The sequence below is a fragment of the Fusarium mangiferae genome (genome assembly GCF_900044065.1).
Source record: "Fusarium mangiferae strain MRC7560 genome assembly, contig: FMAN_scaffold012, whole genome shotgun sequence".
NCBI lineage: Eukaryota > Fungi > Ascomycota > Sordariomycetes > Hypocreales > Nectriaceae > Fusarium > Fusarium mangiferae.
The window spans coordinates 1,506,522-1,525,016 of NW_024573932.1; the positions used below are offsets into that span (position 1 = coordinate 1,506,522).

The window sequence follows — 18,495 nt, forward strand, 5'->3', positions numbered from 1 at the left end:
CATAATATCTGTTTCCATCACCCAGAATGCCTCACCCAGTAAGCCTGAGGATTACACCATCCCTTGAGACCAACCTCTCCCCAATCCATGCCGATACCGCTCTGCTTATGTCCCCCAAACGGAACGTTCGGCGCCACCTCGAAATGTGTGTTGACCCAAACACTTCCCGCTTCCAACTGTTCAGCCATTCGTCGAGCACGAGCGACGTCTTTACTCCAGACAGACGCTCCAAGGCCATAGTCTGATGCATTGACCCGCGAGATCACATCGTTTTCGGACTGCCACTTCATAACAGGAACTATTGGACCAAACGGTTCAGTTTGCACGATTTCTGAGTCTTCGGTCGGGTTGTCGATCAGAACAGGTGGCATAAAGTACCCTTTTTCCGAAGTGGCAGCTGATGCGCTTCCAAAAGCACGCTTCCAACCTTGCTTATCGATCTGCTCATACAGACGCTGGAGCTTCTCGTACTGCATCTTATTCTGGATAGGTCCGAAGAAGGCTTCAGGGTCAGAGAAGTCGCCTGTTTTGAGTGCTTTTAAGAACTTGACTACTTCAGAAACAAATTTGTCGTAGATGCTTTCATGGACATAGATGCGCTTGATGTTCATGCAGATTTGGCCGCTGTGAACATAAGCCAGAAATGCGACCTATCGACTGGTTAGTAAACCTCTTGGCAGCAGGTAAGGTGTAGGGGAACATACCTTTCCAGCCACTGCGGGGATGTCAACATCTTCACAGATAATCGCAGCATCGTTGCCGCCCAACTCAAGAGTAACGCGCTTCAATGTGGCAGCACAAGCCGCCATGATCTTCTTACCCGTCGCAGTAGACCCCGTGAAGCTGACTTTGGCTACGCCAGGATGAGCAGTCAGCATAGGTCCAAGGTCATCCCCGCCGCTCAAAGCCTGGAATACGCCAGGAGGGAGGACTTTGGCTCCAATCTCGGCCAGCTTGAGAGCAGAGTATGGAGTGTATGGCGATGGCTTCCATATAAACGTGTTGCCAGCCAACATAGCAGGGTATGCTTTCCCAATGCCGAGCAACATGGGGAAGTTCCATGGAACGATGCCGACGCCGACGCCAAGCGGGACGTAGCGTACAACGGCTGTTCTCTGCGCATACTATCAGTCTCTCTTTTCCAATGATGAATGATCTGGGGGCTTACATCTTCATTATCCTCAGGCTTGTCCTCCCTGATCCTAAGCTTCGGAGTCTCTCGAACATGCTGCATGACAAGCATAAGCTCAAAGCCACCAGCCTGCGGAGGTTTACCAGCTTCACGGCCTAGAAGGTCAATGAACTCTTGCTTATGTGTCTCGATGGCATCTGCGAACTTGACGAGATAGCTGGCGCGCTCATCCCATGATAGCTTTCGCCATGCAGGGTATGCTGCTTTCGCAGCGCTTACAGTTCGATCAACGTCATCTTGGGTCGATACGGGTGACTCCCAGAGAGGTTCTTCTGTGCTAGGGCAGATACCATGTCGGGTTTCTGAAGTGGGGCTTAACTGGTTGTTTATGACGTTCTGGAAAGTCTTTGCAAAAAGTCAGAGAGTTGTGGTCTTACCTAGAGGGTTCTATACGCACCTGAAAGTCAACTTTCTGCTCATCGGGGAAACTCATGGTCACAAGTTGAGGTCAATGCAAGGTAACTGATGAGAAGCAGCAGTCATCGCTCAGCGAGCGACCATGTCGAATATTTATCCCTCAGACTCTCAGTCAGGCAGTCATCTTCCTTCTGGGTAGACTTAACTCCATCTTTAGTCGGATTATAACACCTTAGCCAATGGTTACTACTCATGAGCCTGTACCCATGCTGTTGAAATAAGCACAATGTCAGATATGTCGCATCTTCAATGCCAATGTGGATTAGGGCTGACGACACGACAGGAATAGCTCCACAACATACAGACGGCTCGCCAATGGATGTCATTCGACCAAAGTACCTAGTTGAGTAAGCGACTGATTTGGTAATGTGGCCGACCGCACCATGTTTTGAGATCACGGATAATATCACATCTGCCATAAAAGTGAAGATCTCAGCCTAAGTTCAATGACTGGCGGACCAGTACAAGGGCTAATGCGCTGCCAGTCTATTAATCTACTCTCTAATCCGGTCTTCATAATAGTCACCAGGCAAAATAATATATGGCGTAAATAGTAAGTGCACCAGGGACGACTTATTTATTGCAGTACTAAACAAATCCGTTGACCTCACACCCCAGCTATTATTCTATGAGTCTATGATTCGGCCCCGAGAGCCCAGCTACCGGCCATCTAAGCGTTGACACGGTCGAAGCCCTGCTGCATGGCCTTGAGGTGGCTCCAGTCATGGCTGTCAAGAGCAAGGGCCCAGGCCATGACGCTCTTGATGCCGCGGGTCTTGGCAAGAAGGTTGATCTTCTCAGCGATGAGCTCGGGAGTGTCCCAAGACCAGAAGATACGGTTGGGGGCATCCCAGTACCACTGTCCTCCGTTGGCCTTGTCAGTCTTGCCCTTGTCGAGAGCCTCATGGAACGAAGCGGAGATATCGACGCCGTCACACTTGCCGTAGGCAGACTGGCAGCCAGCACCGCAGTGAGCAGCAGTATCACCACTGTTACATGTTAGCTATTGTCTAGTAACGATTTCAGAAAGACACTTACCACCAGCCGGAAGCAGCACAGCAAGATCCGGTAGCGCACTTGAAGAAAGTGCCAGCACCGCAGGTAGCATCAGGAGTAGCAGTGAGGTTGGTAGGGGCAGAGACAAAGTTGGCAGCCTCGAAAGTCATGGAGCCAGACTTGCCGGTGTCGCTACCATCGGGGTTCTCGAGGAGCTCGGTAGGGCAGCCGATGGGGTTGGTGCACTTGTAGCCCTGCTTGGTGATGAAATACTTGGCATAGAAGGGAATGCCGAGGACGAGCTTGTGGGCGGGGAAGCCGAGGGAGAGATACTTGTCGATGGCACGGGCGGCACCCTTGACGGAGACGTGGTGGGTGGTGTAGTGATCACGGCGGTTCATGAGATCATAGGTCATGACCTGAAGAGGTTAGTAGACGGTTTCATAAGGCTGAGAGGGAGTGCTTACGTTGACAAAGTCGACGGACTTCTCGATGAGGGGGGTCTCGCTGGGGATGTAGGCGATCATGTCACGCTCAAGACCGGGGACAGCGATGGAGAGCTCCTTGGAGCCGATGAACTTCTTGATCTCCTTGAGGAGCTTGGGGAAGGCCTTGATCTCGTAGGTCTTCTTGGAGTTGACGACCTGCTTGTAGTCGGCGCCGTTACCACCAGGGTACTCCATATCGATATCTGAGCATATTAGCAAACTTGCCATGAAATTTCATATACAGAGCACATACCAACACAGTCGAAACCGAGTCGATCAAGAGTAGAAGCAACGTTGCGAGCGAACCTCTCCCGGGTACGATCGGTCTTGAGACCCGCATCGAAACCAGCATTGTCGCCCCAACCACCAACAGCAAGACAAACCTTGATGTCGTGATCAAACAGAGCGCGAACCTCCTTAAGAGGCTGGAAAGGCTCGTACTTGCCAGAAGGCTCGGTAGTGAAGAGCGAGGAGTTGGCAAAGGACATCATGACGTGAGTGACGCTGTGGGTGACATCCTTGGAGGGCAGATCCTTGGTGTGCCACTGGTCGTAGTAAATAATGTTACGCGAACAGCTCGCCTCGGCGACGGCGTAGGCGCTCAGGCCCAGGAGGGTAGTAACGCGCATGATTAGCGAAGAAGAAATGAGTGACGTTGTTTTAAAGGAGTGTATGTATTTGCAAAACAGGAAAAAACGAAAGAATGAAGACCGTTGGAGGTTGATGAGCCAAATACAGAAAGAAATAGCGCGGTGCAGCGGTTTAAATGCGCCCTCCGCCAACGCAATGCCGCCGTCCCTTTTTGTGAATTAAGTTTAATTAGAAGCTAAACGTGCATGTTCTAGAAGGGAGAGCGCGTCAGCGTTTCACCGCGTATTTACTCTGCATAGAGTTTAATTAACCCTTTGCACGTCCCCAGGTTTCAAATTTCCGCCAGTGAGAGCGCATAGGCCCGGGTTACATAGCCTTAAAGTCTAAAGCGCACAGATCACGGCAATTCTGTAGCGTTGGGCTTTTCTGGTGGTGAGATTGTGTTCGGCATTTGTGAAGCGGTTGGCGCTGACTCGGCGAGCATCCGATCGTTCCGGCGTTTCGGGTCTCGGTGGGATGGGCTGGGGGCGTAAGCCTTATGGCCGTGCTGAATGATGCTGTTTCTGTTGACGCGACTTGTCAAGTTTTGAGTGGTACGCCTGGTTAGATAAGCATTTCAGAAGCCACACTCAATGCTCTTTTTCGTGTTTACGCAAATAAATCCCTCAAAAGTATATTCTATTCTAAGCAACACTTCGTTCAAGAGCTGAGTCGACATGGATTGGTTAAGCTGGTTTGACACCCAACAATCTAGGGTAGTAGTAGACGTACCCGATCCGATGTTCCGATTAAGCCCCTTCCAATAAGATTGTCATGCCATGTCACATATTGCACACCGAATCGTAGTGTATAGAATTGAGTTAGGGTTAAATACGTGTTCAAAATGAGATGCTACTCTGTCAATGTCTGATTGGTGGTCATACGACGTTGAGATATTGGACAGAGTTCATTCAATCTGTCATGACACTGAGACACAAAACTAGAGACCAATATCTTGTTATGCTACCTAAATCAAATATGTCTCATTACTCATGAACCACAAGCCGCATGTATCTTAAAGCCTGCTCGAAATGCCATTCTCCCGCTGAATAAACCAGTCAACCGTCGAAGCTACTCCCTCCTCCAACGACACCCTAGGCTTCCAACCCAAAACCCTCTCAGCAAGACTCGTATCTGGCTTCCGCCTAATAGGATCATCCTCCCTCTTGGGCAGTAACCGAACAGCAACAGGATCTTCATATCCTGTTTTCTCCGCCACGACACGAGATATTATATCCGCAATCTCACTAATCTCCATCTCTAGATCACTGCCGATATTAACCGGTCCATGATAACCACTATTCATCAGGGCCTCCAAACCTCGAACACAATCGTTGGCGTGTTGGAAGCACCGCGTTGCGTGTCCATCTCCGAATATTGTGATTGGTTCTCTCTTCAGGGCTGCCATGATGAAGTTGGGAACTGCGCGGCCGTCTTCGGGCTCCATGAATGGGCCGTAGGCGTTGAATATTCGTGCAATCCGGACTTCGAGACCGTGTTCGGCTTGATAGGCATATCCGAGTGCTTCCATGACTCGCTTGCCTTCGTCGTAGCAGGCGCGCGGACCGAAGCAGTTGACATTACCTCGATAATCTTCGCGTTGGCGGGCAATTTGTGAGTCGCCGTAAACTTCTGCAAGGCCATCAGTCTGTATCATAGCTACTCGCCAAGTGAAGAACTCATACCTGATGTACTAGCGAGTAGCACTCGAGCGTTATGTTTCAGCGCATAGTCCAGGACATTCGATGCGCCATTGAAGCAAGTTTGCAAGATATCAATCGGTTGAGTCTCAAAATGCACGGGACTCGCAGGGCACGCGAGATGGTAGATTTGCTCGACGTTGTCTATCCACGGCAACGGATCTCGTACATCAGCTCTATAAAATATCAGCGCTGGAAATGCGTGTCGGAGTGAACTAAGCGCACTGGATATATCGCACTCGCTTGTCTGATCGGAAATTATCGAGGGTACTTTGAGATCCCGTCCATAGCGAATCAATCACGACGACTTCGTGATTCTTCTCGAGAAGCAGCTGGATTAAATTGCAGCCGAGGAACCCAGCGCCCTGTGGATGAGGTTAGCTTCATGTCTGCGTCGCTGCTATAGGCTCGCTTACGCCAGTGACAATGATAACCATGTTGAATCTTCGGTAATTTTCACAGTAAAAGGCAGGATAAGCAATCAGTCGGTTGCCGATAGCGTCCGGCACGAAAGGTTTAGAAAGTCAGAGTCTGAGAATTGATGATTGATTAGGACGCAGTCACGAAATATTATCTGTTTCCAAGTCAGACGGGCATCATCGATCTGCCAAAGGTGAGACATCAGCTCTCAGCTAGCAAGGCGTAAGCGAAAATCTTGCCCTTATAAGTTGCCAAGTTCATTTTAGCTCGGTATCTGCCGAGCTGATCCGGCACTATCTACGTCATGTTTACCCTTTTGTGTCCCTCATTGGGGAATGTCTTGTCGCATCCCATGCTGCACAGAGGATCTGACGTATGCGGCGTTGCTCTTTGGGCCAAAAGTGGTTGGGCTGTGACGAAAGAGAGAATGACAGCTGGCGAGGCCTGGTGGGTATATAAAAAGAAAGAATAGGCTACATGCCAATCAGATGGTGCCTGGGTTTGTATAAATGCTGCAATGCTTGCGCGAGGGACTAAGTGATACTGGTTTTATTGTTGTCTGCTTATCAATCCGGGACTTGGATAATACATCACTTCACGTAACACAAGGTCAGAGGCCATATGACTAACCCGATTAAGATTAGAAATCGACTCAATTGTGTGATTATGCGTCACAAGCCCTCTCGGGGAAGAATGTCTAACAACAAAGCTACCATCTATATCTAGTCTCTTATGTCCTCTAGAAAGCCAGAGCAAGAGCAAGGAGGCCAAGAACCCCAGAGACAAACGTCTTGGTACCAGCGCTAGTAGGAGTAGCAACCGGGGCTTTGGTACCGCTCGCACCTCCAGACGAAGAAGAGTTTCCAGAGCCAGAAGCAGCGCACTTGGAAGCATTCTCCTTCAAGACAGTCAGCTCATCACCTACAACACCACCGTCGCCGTGGATAAAGTTCCAAGACAGCGCAGTCTCGTTATGAACCGTCAACTTGGCGAAACCAAAGTGAGTCTGGTCAAGGAACATGGTCATGTTGAGACGAGGCTCGCCGTCGAGAACGCTGTGGCTCTCGAGGTTGCCTGCGGCTCCGTTGACGAGATGGACCATTGATTTGCCGGGGTTGGACTTGTAGGTGTTGTTGTTGATGATGGAGCCAGAGTCAAGGGTGCCGTTGTGGCCCATGGGCTGAAGACGCTCATACCAATGAATGTGGCTGTCTAATATTAGTACACAGATCTTGATCGTGGTCGGTTGAGACATTGACTCACCCGGCAATATAGACATCGACGTTGTTCTTCAACATCAGATCCTCAAACGCAGCACGGAGGTTAACCTGGTACTTGGCCACTTCAGAGCTGTACATAGGACGATGGCCCATGACGATAACCCAAGGGGTCTTGCATCGATCAACGCTCTCAAGATCCTTAGCCAACCACTGATACTGCTCGTAGTTCTTGGTATCGTTGTAAGAACCATGCACAGCACCAAAAGGACCAGCATCAGTGACATAAGTCTCATTCGCCGTGGGATGCGTCTCATCACCCTTAAGATCCGCAGCAAACGGCTTCTCAGGACTGTTGGCATAATCGGTCTCTGTATTGATGGAGACAAAGTGAGCTAGACCGTAGTCGAAGGAGTACCAGAAGTTGCCAACACCGCCAGATTTGTCACCAGCCATATGGAAGCGGTTCTGGAAAGCGGTGAAGTTGCGCTGTGACGGAGGGCAGGAGTAGTAGTTAAGCGTCATGTTAGCCTGGGTGGCATTGCTCTTATCGTTGTCGAGATACGCAGAGAGGGTGTTGTTTCCGCCGTCGAACTCGGCGCAGGTGGTTTCGTGGTTACCGGGGAGAACCATGTAGGGAATCTTGAGGGTGATGCTGTTGAGCCACTGCTGCCAGAGATCCCAGTTCGACTCGTACAAAACGCTCATGTCACCGCCACGGGGACTTCCCTGGTTAGCGACCTCGCCCTTGGGAAGAGGAGTCTTGTAGTCATCAGGGATAGGACCGCCGCCGGGAAGACTGGTTGAAGTTCCGTTGTAGCAAACAGGCCAGTCATCCTCGCAGGGCAGAATGCCCGAGAACCAATCATCAGCATAGCTCAGATCACCACCGTGCCAGGCGAACGCAGCGCCGTCAGAAACAGCCTTGTTGAGATACTTGTAAGTACCAGCGGCGTTAGTATAGCCCATGTCGTTGAGAACAGCGATGGTGAACTCTGACTTGTCACCCGCTTCACGAGCGGTAGTGAAGCTGAGAACGTCAGATTTGGTGGTGCCGTTCGCAGCGGGGATCTGATAGTAGTAAGTCTTGCCCGGCTTGAGGTCGCTGATCTGAACATCGTGGAAGAACTGATTGCACTGCGTAACAGCCTTGACAGCAGAACAAGGAGGAGTGCGATCGTAGCTAGAGAAACGTAAGCCAATGACGTTCCGACGCGCAGACAAATCGGGTAAATCCCTGCGCCAAGACGCGGGAACTTACGTAGTAGTCGAACCAGTAGCTTTATTCTTCAACTCAGACGCGCTCGTTCCCCAATGAACAGCCGGCGCAGCACCGAGTCCAAAAGGCGTCTGGTAGTGAATGTTGATGCCGCCGGGAGTATACGACGTCGAAATAACATTGACGTTGTTGCTGGGGTTTGAAGAGCTAGGCTTTACGGCTGGAGGTTCCACGAGACGAGGGAATCCTTTTCCGTTGCCGTTGACGGTGGGATCGACCCAATCGCCGACGGGGACTGCTGGGCCCTTGTAGGGATACTTCTCATCGACGACGGGCTTTGAGAGAGCGGGTGTCGTGAGAAGAGCGGCCAGGAGGCTGGGTGCAGCAAGGGACTTCATGATGAACCGAGGATACCTAGCGAGTCGGTAATGAGAACAGTAAAGAATCTACACCTGCCATCGTGTTTCAGTTCAAATGCAACCTTGGTATATATAATTCCTATCATCGCGGAACTCCCCATCTGATCGGAACTCAGCTGCCGGATCGTCATCTCAAATCATCACCTCCTCCAAAACCATTAACAACAATCGGATCTGACGGCTCTCGCCGGTAGCAGTAACAAGTTTAGCTTCACCCTCACCCCTGTGAATCTACGCTTTGATCCAATCAAGGTTGATTACGATGAAACGTGATAAGCAAGCTAAGATAAGCTTCTAGCAAAAAGACTCGGCCGATAATAACGGATTCAGCTTAAAGCCTCGGGTCAAGATGTTGGATGCGATAAAGCCAATGTGTTGGAGGGCCGCTTCCACGTGGTAAAGAGCATTGTTGGGTTTTCTCATTTGTTGATGCGCTGGACTCCATAAATCACGGCTTTTCGGCAGACGAGATGTTGGTAATTTATGCGTGGTTATTGGTTGCTTGCATGAAGTCCCCCGCATTTGTGTATGGACCCCTGCTTGGTTTGTTCAAAAGTGCCAACCAGGTTCGCTTTAGGGCGAAAGAAAGCGCTAACAGCAGTTCACCAAAAGTCGTATCCATAAGGTTAGGTCTTTTCTGTCACCACTCTTCCACTATCAACACAGAGCAGCACGTTCTTTATGACCTGCCAGAACTGTTTCTAGAGGGAAGCTAAGATATATATCTTATCAGAGTGATATCGCACTATTGAGATATACGTTCTTTATAAGATTGCAGACAGATACCAGTTTAGCGCCAAGGGACGATGCTTTTTCAAGATAGTCAGCTACCCTGCACCTAGCACCACAAATGGCCTCGATTGACATACCAAAATGGTGCCACCATATCTCATTATAACGTTTAGTGCTACTCACTTTGTTGTCGGAAAGAAAATATTTGCTTTTCTAAAGAAAATTTGTCGCAATTTCCTGGTGAAGTGATTGATTCAAACTCATCACCTGGAGATCCCAGCGAATTACTCACGCATATAATGCTGTAGATCATCAACAGACCCTTGTGTTGGAGGTTTGTGTATGGTCAACGCACCATCGAAGCTGTAAGCCTCCTGGCGGATATCATATTTCATTCCCTCCCTCCGAATTTATACCAGCGTAAAACAATACAATAACAATAACAATATACTATGTAATGCAGACTAATGAGCTAAGCGATATCTAGACCGGACCGACGGGAAAGCACAGATCTGTCCACGGAAAATATTCCTCCGTGCCAATTACAGCTCCCATCTGAGAGCTTCACTGTGTGATCTACATGTCGCCATCATGGCATGTCCCAGTCCAAATATGTTATACCCCGCCTCGGACCACCTCCGTCCATCCCTTTCCAGACATTATGCTTAAACAAGATCTTCCGTTGACGTTCCTTGGTCACAAGATCGGCTCCTGATTTGTGGGATGAGAAAGCAACGTTGGGCCTGGGATCTGAAACGTGGATTTGAGTAGATATAAGTAGTCCATTGTTCGCTATGTGAAACTTGCAAGACTGGATAAATTGTCTTGGCAGGCGATTCAGCTTATAGTGTTTTCCTGTTGATTCCTCCATCATGCTGTCCAAACTTCTTGTTGCTGCCATGGGTAGCGTCTTGGTTCAGAGCGCTGCAGTGCACGCAGCGTCAAGCATAAGCTATCTCTTCACCTTGTGAGTCAGCAAACGATATACCCGCGAAGTAAAATTGACGTATCTTAGTGGCGACTCATACTCACAGACAGGTTTCGACCCCAACGGCGCAAAACCCTCTGCCGCAAACCCCCTCGGCAACCCCCCATTCCCCGGATGGACAGCAGCCGGCGGAGCAAACTGGGTTGGCGACATTGTTAAAGAGCAAAACAACTCCCTTGTTCTGTCATACAACTTTGCGTATGGAGGCGCTACAGTCGATGCCAATATCGTCAAGCCCTATGCTAGCACTGTTTTGAGTTTTGTCGACCAGGTCAACCAGTTTTCCAACTCCGTCGGCAAGCACCCAGCTGGGACGTCTTGGACAGCGCAGAATACCATTGCAGGAGTTTGGATCGGCGTTAATGACGTTGGAAACTCTTTCTATCTGCAAGATTCAGATGCAGTGGTTGAGAAAGCTACTACGAGATACTTTGAGTTGCTGCAGGTTCTGTACAAGGCTGGCCTCCGTAAATTCGTCTTGCTCAGCGTTCCACGTAAGTTAATAACTGCTACAATGTTTGAGACTTCCATGCTAATGATGTATGTAGCAACCGAGCTGACGCCATTGATGATTCAACAAGGCGCCGACTCGAACGCTCTTCTCGTCAAGGCCATCAAGCTTTACAATAGCAAGTTGGCAGCAAAACTCAGCGCTTTCAAGAAAGCCAATTCTGGTGCCAAAACTCTTCTCGTTGATACATCTGTTTCCTTTAAGAAGGCCATCAACAACCCCAAGGCCCACGGCGCTCCTGATGCAACATGCTACAACAGCGATGGAAAATCATGCGTGAGTAACCTCCCTTGAGTAAAGGCATTTTGTACTGATATTTGATAGCTATGGTTTAATGACTATCACCCTGGAATTGCTATTAACCAGCTGGTGGCTGAACAGGTGGCGAATGAACTCAAATCTAATGGCTTTGGATGGTAAACCGACCAAGACTGAGGCTGGGTTCCTGTCAAGCAGATGGTGTTCTGAGGTTTATCTGAGAAAATGAGTTATTAGTTTATGAGACACTAATTAAGTGCATTTTAACTATTCTATCAGAAGCATGAGGTATATGTATATATCACAAGTCATAAACTATAAGCCCACTGTTTGGAGCATCTTGACCTGTGTATTGTGCACAAGAACCCTCCCGGTTGATCACTATTTGCGTTAGTCCTGTGCCTACTAATTATTACTTGGGCTCATAGTAATGGAAATTGCAGTTAAGCACCAAATACCAATTTCACTTTAGACGAATCATTTTCATTATTCAATATGCATTACTACTGTAACATAGAAGATCTATACATGTCTCTGTCTATTCGCGTCCCCCCAAACGTTTAAAGGGCTCGCTAGTCCTGTCCAGTGACTCCTCTATTTGGCGCAGATGGTGGCAGTAATGGTAGCAGGCTGAGGGCAGCCGTAGACCTTCTTCATGCTGGGAGTGCTGTAGCAAGAAGCATCACCAGCAGCACAGTCGAACTGCTTGCATCCCTTACCAGTGGTAAGGATGTTGTGCTTGTTGGCGAAGGGGTTGCCCCATTGACTAGGCCTGTTAGTATAATTTTAAAGCAGTGATCGAGTACTTGAACTTACGTGCTGAACTCGTAGTAAACGTAGTTGGGCTTGGAGGTGGAGGAGTAGCCGAAGAAGAGAGGGTTGGAAAGAGTCTTGGTAGTGGCAATCTTGACGGTCTTTAGGAATTTTGTTAGTTTCACATGTTCAGCGTAGGAGCAATCAAGGAGGGATACGAACAGATCCAGTAGAGCGAAGGTTCTCAGAGAAGGTCTTTCCGGGCTTGAGGGCCACAAGAGGTCCAGGAGCACCGCCGTTGTAAGGCCAAGACTGAACGTAGATGGTGCCAGAGCAGTCGTTCTTGACAACAGCCTGGTTAGCGGCGGCAGCGCTGCCGACAATGGCGGTAAGGGCAGTAAGGATGCTGAACTTCATTTTGACGAGTGAGAAGAAATCTTTTGAGATGTGAGAGTATTGTAGATGAGAGAGAAATTGATGTAGAATGATGATTGAGAATAAGCTGAATAACAGCCACTATTTATACAAAATGGCAAAACGTTGAACGTTGCGGTGAAAAGCAATAAAGTTGAATACGAGCCAGCATAGACTTGTGGCGTTCTACTAAAGGCGATACGGGCGATTATCTGTTCGTATCGAGCCATCTTGTGACGAGAATAGACCAGAGCTAGATCGCGTAGCTATCCCGAAAGCGTCGACCTGAGCTAACCGTGCCGAGGGCCCGAGGCTTCCGCCCTAACACTAACTTCCCAATCCGGAGAGCTACAGCTAAAAAGCTAGAGTTTGGGGCAAGCTTTGAGAGTCTAGAACATACGGTGAAGGGCTAAAAATAAACAAAAGTGTATTAAGATTACATTAAAGGGCTAGGTAATGGTATGCATGTCTCATAAAGAAGCGGCAGAATGGCATTTTTGTTTGTATCTCATTCTCTCAGAGTTGCATCGCTGTCACTTGGTCTGCCGTGGCTCCATTCATCGTCTGAGCGTCTCTCTACCACGATCTCTTGTGTAACAACAGTCGTGGCTTTGATACCTCGACTCGGTGAGCTTGGCTCCAGCGGACTCTGCGACGCTACCTCATCACCATGAATCTGTCCTTGCTCAGCTTTAATACTAACACTGACACCAGGGTATGTTCGGTAGTGTTTCTGAGTAATTGATGGAAGAGGTACTTCATCCTTTCGCAAGGTGGATGTATCTTCAATGGAGTCATGGCTGATGTCTTGAGTTCGCCTTCGAGACATACTACGCAGGTTTTGACTACTGCGTGTTCGAGTATAGCCGTACCCAGAGGCACGGTTGCTTCGGCCGAACGACGACGCAAAGAGCTTGGGCATGAGCTTGGAGAATAGTGGTCGGAGAGTAGGTAGGCACGAGGAAATAATGGCGAGGGTGACTTCGAGGAATGACCATATCGCGGCGTCGACATTGTCCCAATTGGGATCTTTTGTTGAGGCGGCTGTCTTTAGTGTTCGAATGCGAATAATCGAGATGATGCAAGTCCTGGTCGTGTTAGTAACAGCGCGATACAAGCGATTGAGCTACTCACAGGAAACCAATACTGAAGATTGCTAACAGCATAATCTTTTGTTTCTTGGGAAGGTTCAAGCTTCCAATGACTGGCAATGGCATGCAGAATACAGTGATGTCTGTGGCGAGGTTGAAGCCAGCCATGACGTACCAGACCGTCAAAGGATCGGTGCAATGTCCGTCGAGAGCCGAGTTCCAGAACTTGGCGACGGGTACACAAATGAGAGTATTGAGGAAAGCGATTGTGATAGTCCATGCGACCATGATGACTAGTCCGTAAAATGTTAATGCCTGCAAGATTGGTATGGCAAAGACTCGTCGGTATTGAAGAAGAATTCCGATCTTGACGAGACACATGGCGACATTGTATACGACAACGGAAGCATAGAACGCCTAGTAAATATTAGCATAATTTGATACCGTAGAAGCGTAGAAGCAAAAAACTGACCTTCATGTAAGCAACGTAATTCTCCTTCGACTGCTCCCAAGTATGATGTCCAAGACCATAATTATTCTCTACATCACCGTCAGCATTCAACCTCCACAATAACATGAATCGAAGCTTACCTAGACCAATGGCTACCGCAGCTCCAATTGTAAGGACCTGGGCAGCAGCCATAACTCTATCATCCCAGCCAAGAGAATGGAGAACCTTGTATCGCACATAGAGTCGCAATGCGACGGTGATGGTAGAAAGAATGGAGAAGGTAATGAGAATCGCTTGAATCTCGACCGAGCGGGATGAACTATCCGCCGGCATTGAGCGAGTGTCCATAGTTAGATGACTCTCGTCAGCCCAACGGAGATACATTATGCACTCACGACCAAAACAAATTTCAGCATATGTTTGGAGTCATCAGAAACACATTTCTACGCGCGGGGGGACCCCAAGGTCTAGTTAAGTATATTACTTCACGAGAGGGGCTCATACTTCAGCTCTCACAGATTCCGTCTCACTACTGTAAGAGATCGACGAGCTTGAGCTTATAACGCATATCCAATCATCAATATGTCTCAGCGCAGCGTCCCCTGTACAGTGGTGATCTAATCGTGCATCTCTTTCCTCAAGCTGTAATCTCTCCGACCTGATCTGCGGAGGCAATGATACCCTGGACCTGAAGATTACCGCTGATCGTAGTTTTACTGCGCGGTCCTGCACCAACCAGATCGAGGCGTCAACTGCCGCAGCGTGTTGCGGGCGACGTGAGTGTCGGTGCGGCTTGGATTTGATAACTGCCGATCACAATATGCCATGTGGTTGGAGTGGGGGAGAGCAGGGGTTTGGTGTTGACACTGGACAGGCTTACCGAATGTTCCGAGGTTAAAGAGGAGGGGTTTGTAAGGAATTTGTAACGATGAAGACCTTTTTGTTTCGTCGATCAATTGTTGGAATCTCCACTGGTGATATTGTTCTGCTTCGCCTACAGGCCCAACAGCTTGGACAAGACTGATTGCCAAGCCATATCCTTGTTGAAATATTGAAATGACCTGCATATCAGATCTCATTTTTGCTTTTTCTTTTGGGCTCACCGCTTCGACTAATTCCTGCCTGACAATCGAGCGACATCGAAATGTCGTGATTATCCGTAATTCCGAGGCGTGCTTTTTGGTTTCAAGTAGATCTGTAACATGGCCGGTGACGAACGAAGATCTCGCTGCAGAGAGTGAGCATGTGATCTTGGCTTGACGGGGGGACCCTGGTCGATTAATGATTTGGGCCCGTCAATATGGCACTGAGATGTCAGTCCGTCTCGACGCTATCGTGACATTTGGCATTGACGTAGTTAATGATCCAATTAGCGTAGGAAACGATTACTCACGCTATGAGGTATTTGTTCCTGACAGCGCTTTGGCCTTTTCGTGACTCGGTTTGAGCTTAGACGTACCCTGATAGAGAGTCATGGCGACTTAGATTATCCGAGGGTACCCCACTAAAACATTTCTTGGTTTCACGGACTCGAAACATTACATGAAACATTTGGTGATGATTTTGTTCTGATCTACTACCCTATATGTCGTATAATATACGTTCGCTTGTACAATATTCTCTGCGGAGGATTGACTGGGGCCTCTACGCGACGTTGTATCATTTCCAAACTACTCCATAAATTTAACAAAGTACAGGCGATCTCACGTATGCCTGCTCACCGCGTGAATTGCCAATGCGACCCCATAATACTGCCTTTTACAATTAAAAGGTTCCGGTTGAACGTTACATAGCAGCTTCCCCTCGACGGTCGATCCTATGAGGTCACGTTTGGTCACCTCAAGTCCCCAAGAAACAGTTTCCGAGCAACACCGTTAAGCGATTGAACTTCCCTCGTCATGATGAAACAGCCTCGAACTGGCAACGTTTGGAGTCTTGGCGAAATGCAGCTCTTTTCGAATAGAGTTGGTCGATCAGCGAGTCGCTTGACGCGATGCAGATCAGCGACATTTTCGTCGGCGCCACTGACATTGGACATCGACAAAAGCACCATTGTTTCCAACGCTGCTGCCATAGATCCGTTGAGTTATTGGTGTGAGATGACACATACGATGGTCATTTAATAACGTCTCTACTCATGCTGCATGCCTCGGACCAACGGCTTTTGCTTTGGGGACTGGTAGCTGGCATGATGAATGCAGAGTGAAGTACTCTAATCTTTGGAGGAAGTCTTCGGATACGGGGTAATAGATTGTAGGGATATGATCAGATGGAAGCTCAAGATAATTGACATTGCATGCAAGAGCCAGAGCTCTAGGCGACGCTGTCAAGACACGAGTTTACTCATCCCAATAGCTAGCTGGCTTTGACGTTGGATCTACATAAGCACAATGAGATATTTACTAATCATGTATTCAAATCCTGGAACGGGTGCTGGACCTCAGAAACCTACTCCTTCAGTATAGTAGGTCTATAATAGACACCGCTGAACCCTCAATTCATAGCCATTTCGGTCCAGACATCGTCCAACTTGCTCAATCTAGCAATCACTTCGCCAAGACATGCGCCAAATCACCTCATCATCACTCCCAACAATCCTTTTTCTCAATAATGGCTTTGCCACGTGTTGACCTCAACCTTCCTTTCCCAGCCTCACCAACTAAGCGAGCATATCTGCGTAAGCGTCACAGCGTCTTCACCATCATACCAAATCGCTACACCCAACTGACTTTGCATAACATACCAGCACCGCCCATCACCAACAACAGGTTCGACTCTTGTGGTCTCACTACCCAGTTATTTTAGCTTTGTGGTTGCTCAGACTCCCGTCTAGCCCTTGCATACGGAATGCGCCACATCCCGTCCGCTAAGAGATTCCGGATAGCGTATGAAAACGGAAAGGCAAACTTTATTCTTCTTGCTCGCGAAAGAGCGAGGATGGTATTTAGAGAGGGTGTCATCACATTCGTGGACGGATGCATTTGCTGGTTTTTTTCTTCCATGGTTTACATATAGCGTTGCTCGTACGTGCGTACAGTATTAAGCAACCGTTTCAACGACGACACTCTTATACAAGATTGAAGACATAATAACACCGCAGCCATGGCGATAGGACCGTCAACCCTTCTTGTCAGTATCATCGTTGCTGTCTTGTGCGTCAGCTAACAGGGTGCAGATCACAGAATGGACGCTTATAGCCTTGTCGACACTCGTCATCATCGCGCGAATTTACCTCCGACTCGTCATCCAAAAACGAAGACTCATCGATAGCGACATATGGATGATTCTAGCATGGGCAGCGGGTATCACCGTGGCGTCGTTCTGCGTCACGTATGTTCACATGGGGGTGATGGAGCCATGGGTCGACGGCACTTTGGAGGACTATGATGGAACTCGCAAGGATAAAGAGTTCATTCTCAAGGTACGCCGAAATTATTGTTATTAAGGATAAAGGCTAATATGGTATAGTTGCTTTGGATCTGTGCTCTGCCTTTCTTCACCGCGTTTTATCTCTGCAAGGCTGCTCTGCTTGCCGTCTACCGCCAGGTCATTCCTGTTCATATGCACAAGAGGAGAATGTTTCTGTGGGCCACTGCTCTTTACGTCGCTCTATCTTATATCGTCACAATGGTTCTTCCGTTTTGTGTCTGTATCCCGGTCACTCGATTCTGGTAAGCCACCGTCACCAGTGAAATTATGCAAGTTGCTAACAGCTATAGGTCATTGGAACCTGACAACAAATGTCCACATAATTCTGCAATGATGTTCTTGAAGACTTCTTGGGCTCTGCACTTTGCTGGTGATGTGTTCAGTAAGCGCTTCCCTTTGACGATGACATGACCTAAGCTAATAGACCCAGTCTTCATTCTTCCTTGGCTTATCGTACCTGATCTCATGATCAAAGGATGGCTGCGAGTTGGTGTTTACTTGACCTTCCTTCTCGGCATCATCAACATGGTCATCAGCATCGTCCGCTTCCACGAACTATTCATTCTCGGAGCCAACCGCAAAGTCTCCATCGTCGAAGCCCGTAAGTCTCTCACCCAAACCCACCCAAAACCATACTAACAAATCCATAGACTTCTGGAATACCCTGGATCTGTATCTCGGTCTGGTCATCGCCTGTCTCCCCTCATTACGACCCTACTTCAACCTCGCTGCCAACTCACGCGCATTCAACAGCATTCGAGGAAAGGGAACAAGCCAGAGCAGTCGCTACACCACTGATTCCATCCAGAAACCTGAGGCAGCGAGACTTGCGCAGGATCAATCGGGTATTTCACCTAGTCGACCTATCAGACGCTTATCGCACTCATCGCAAGATTTTGACTTGGAGTCTTGTCCCGACTCGTCAGATTCACATGAGGATGCAAAGAATAAAGCTTTTGAGATTGAATTGGCTCGGGTTCGTACCCGTGCGAGGGAGTCATCCGATGAGTAGTGCACACGGGGAATAATGTATCAGAGCGACTTCAAAGAGCACTGTCTATCACAAGTATGGAACGAGGACTAATACGTTCATTCATTTTGGGATGGTCTGCTACAACCCATACTGGAAAGAAATTAATAAAAGTCACTGTTTTGAACTTCACAAAGTGC

The 18,495-nt window shown here is 48.5% G+C and overlaps 8 protein-coding genes across 8 annotated transcripts; 2 read left to right on the forward strand and 6 right to left on the reverse strand.

The window, feature by feature from the left end:
- Positions 1-17: 17 nt before the first annotated feature.
- On the reverse strand, positions 18-1,625 carry FMAN_08260 (uncharacterized protein; the record flags this gene model as incomplete). The annotated part of the gene is made up of 4 exons (XM_041821715.1): positions 18-650; positions 705-1,115; positions 1,169-1,537; positions 1,590-1,625. 4 exons carry the CDS (start codon positions 1,623-1,625, stop codon positions 18-20), a joined length of 1,449 nt encoding a protein of 482 aa, XP_041687467.1.
- Positions 1,626-2,279: 654 nt separating this feature from the next.
- On the reverse strand, positions 2,280-3,722 carry FMAN_08261 (uncharacterized protein; the record flags this gene model as incomplete). The annotated part of the gene is made up of 4 exons (XM_041821716.1): positions 2,280-2,598; positions 2,648-3,024; positions 3,073-3,296; positions 3,347-3,722. 4 exons carry the CDS (start codon positions 3,720-3,722, stop codon positions 2,280-2,282), a joined length of 1,296 nt encoding a protein of 431 aa, XP_041687468.1.
- A 1,016-nt stretch (positions 3,723-4,738) lies between these two features.
- Positions 4,739-5,860, reverse strand: FMAN_08262 (uncharacterized protein; the record flags this gene model as incomplete). Its single annotated transcript, XM_041821717.1, has 4 exons — positions 4,739-5,355; positions 5,409-5,597; positions 5,647-5,788; positions 5,840-5,860. The coding sequence occupies 4 exons, from the start codon at positions 5,858-5,860 to the stop codon at positions 4,739-4,741; spliced, it is 969 nt and encodes a 322-aa protein (XP_041687469.1).
- Positions 5,861-6,582: 722 nt separating this feature from the next.
- FMAN_08263 (uncharacterized protein) lies at positions 6,583-8,677 on the reverse strand (the record flags this gene model as incomplete). The annotated part of the gene is made up of 3 exons (XM_041821718.1): positions 6,583-7,051; positions 7,107-8,243; positions 8,322-8,677. 3 exons carry the CDS (start codon positions 8,675-8,677, stop codon positions 6,583-6,585), a joined length of 1,962 nt encoding a protein of 653 aa, XP_041687470.1.
- A 1,625-nt stretch (positions 8,678-10,302) lies between these two features.
- Positions 10,303-11,349, forward strand: FMAN_08264 (uncharacterized protein; the record flags this gene model as incomplete). The annotated part of the gene is made up of 4 exons (XM_041821719.1): positions 10,303-10,397; positions 10,446-10,912; positions 10,967-11,205; positions 11,254-11,349. The coding sequence occupies 4 exons, from the start codon at positions 10,303-10,305 to the stop codon at positions 11,347-11,349; spliced, it is 897 nt and encodes a 298-aa protein (XP_041687471.1).
- A 432-nt stretch (positions 11,350-11,781) lies between these two features.
- On the reverse strand, positions 11,782-12,357 carry FMAN_08265 (uncharacterized protein; the record flags this gene model as incomplete). The annotated part of the gene is made up of 3 exons (XM_041821720.1): positions 11,782-11,953; positions 12,004-12,101; positions 12,163-12,357. The coding sequence occupies 3 exons, from the start codon at positions 12,355-12,357 to the stop codon at positions 11,782-11,784; spliced, it is 465 nt and encodes a 154-aa protein (XP_041687472.1).
- Positions 12,358-12,862: 505 nt separating this feature from the next.
- Positions 12,863-14,244, reverse strand: FMAN_08266 (uncharacterized protein; the record flags this gene model as incomplete). Its single annotated transcript, XM_041821721.1, has 4 exons — positions 12,863-13,442; positions 13,489-13,862; positions 13,918-13,985; positions 14,037-14,244. The coding sequence occupies 4 exons, from the start codon at positions 14,242-14,244 to the stop codon at positions 12,863-12,865; spliced, it is 1,230 nt and encodes a 409-aa protein (XP_041687473.1).
- Positions 14,245-16,998: 2,754 nt separating this feature from the next.
- On the forward strand, positions 16,999-18,337 carry FMAN_08267 (uncharacterized protein; the record flags this gene model as incomplete). The annotated part of the gene is made up of 6 exons (XM_041821722.1): positions 16,999-17,025; positions 17,072-17,317; positions 17,365-17,567; positions 17,616-17,707; positions 17,756-17,926; positions 17,976-18,337. 6 exons carry the CDS (start codon positions 16,999-17,001, stop codon positions 18,335-18,337), a joined length of 1,101 nt encoding a protein of 366 aa, XP_041687474.1.
- Positions 18,338-18,495: the final 158 nt, after the last annotated feature.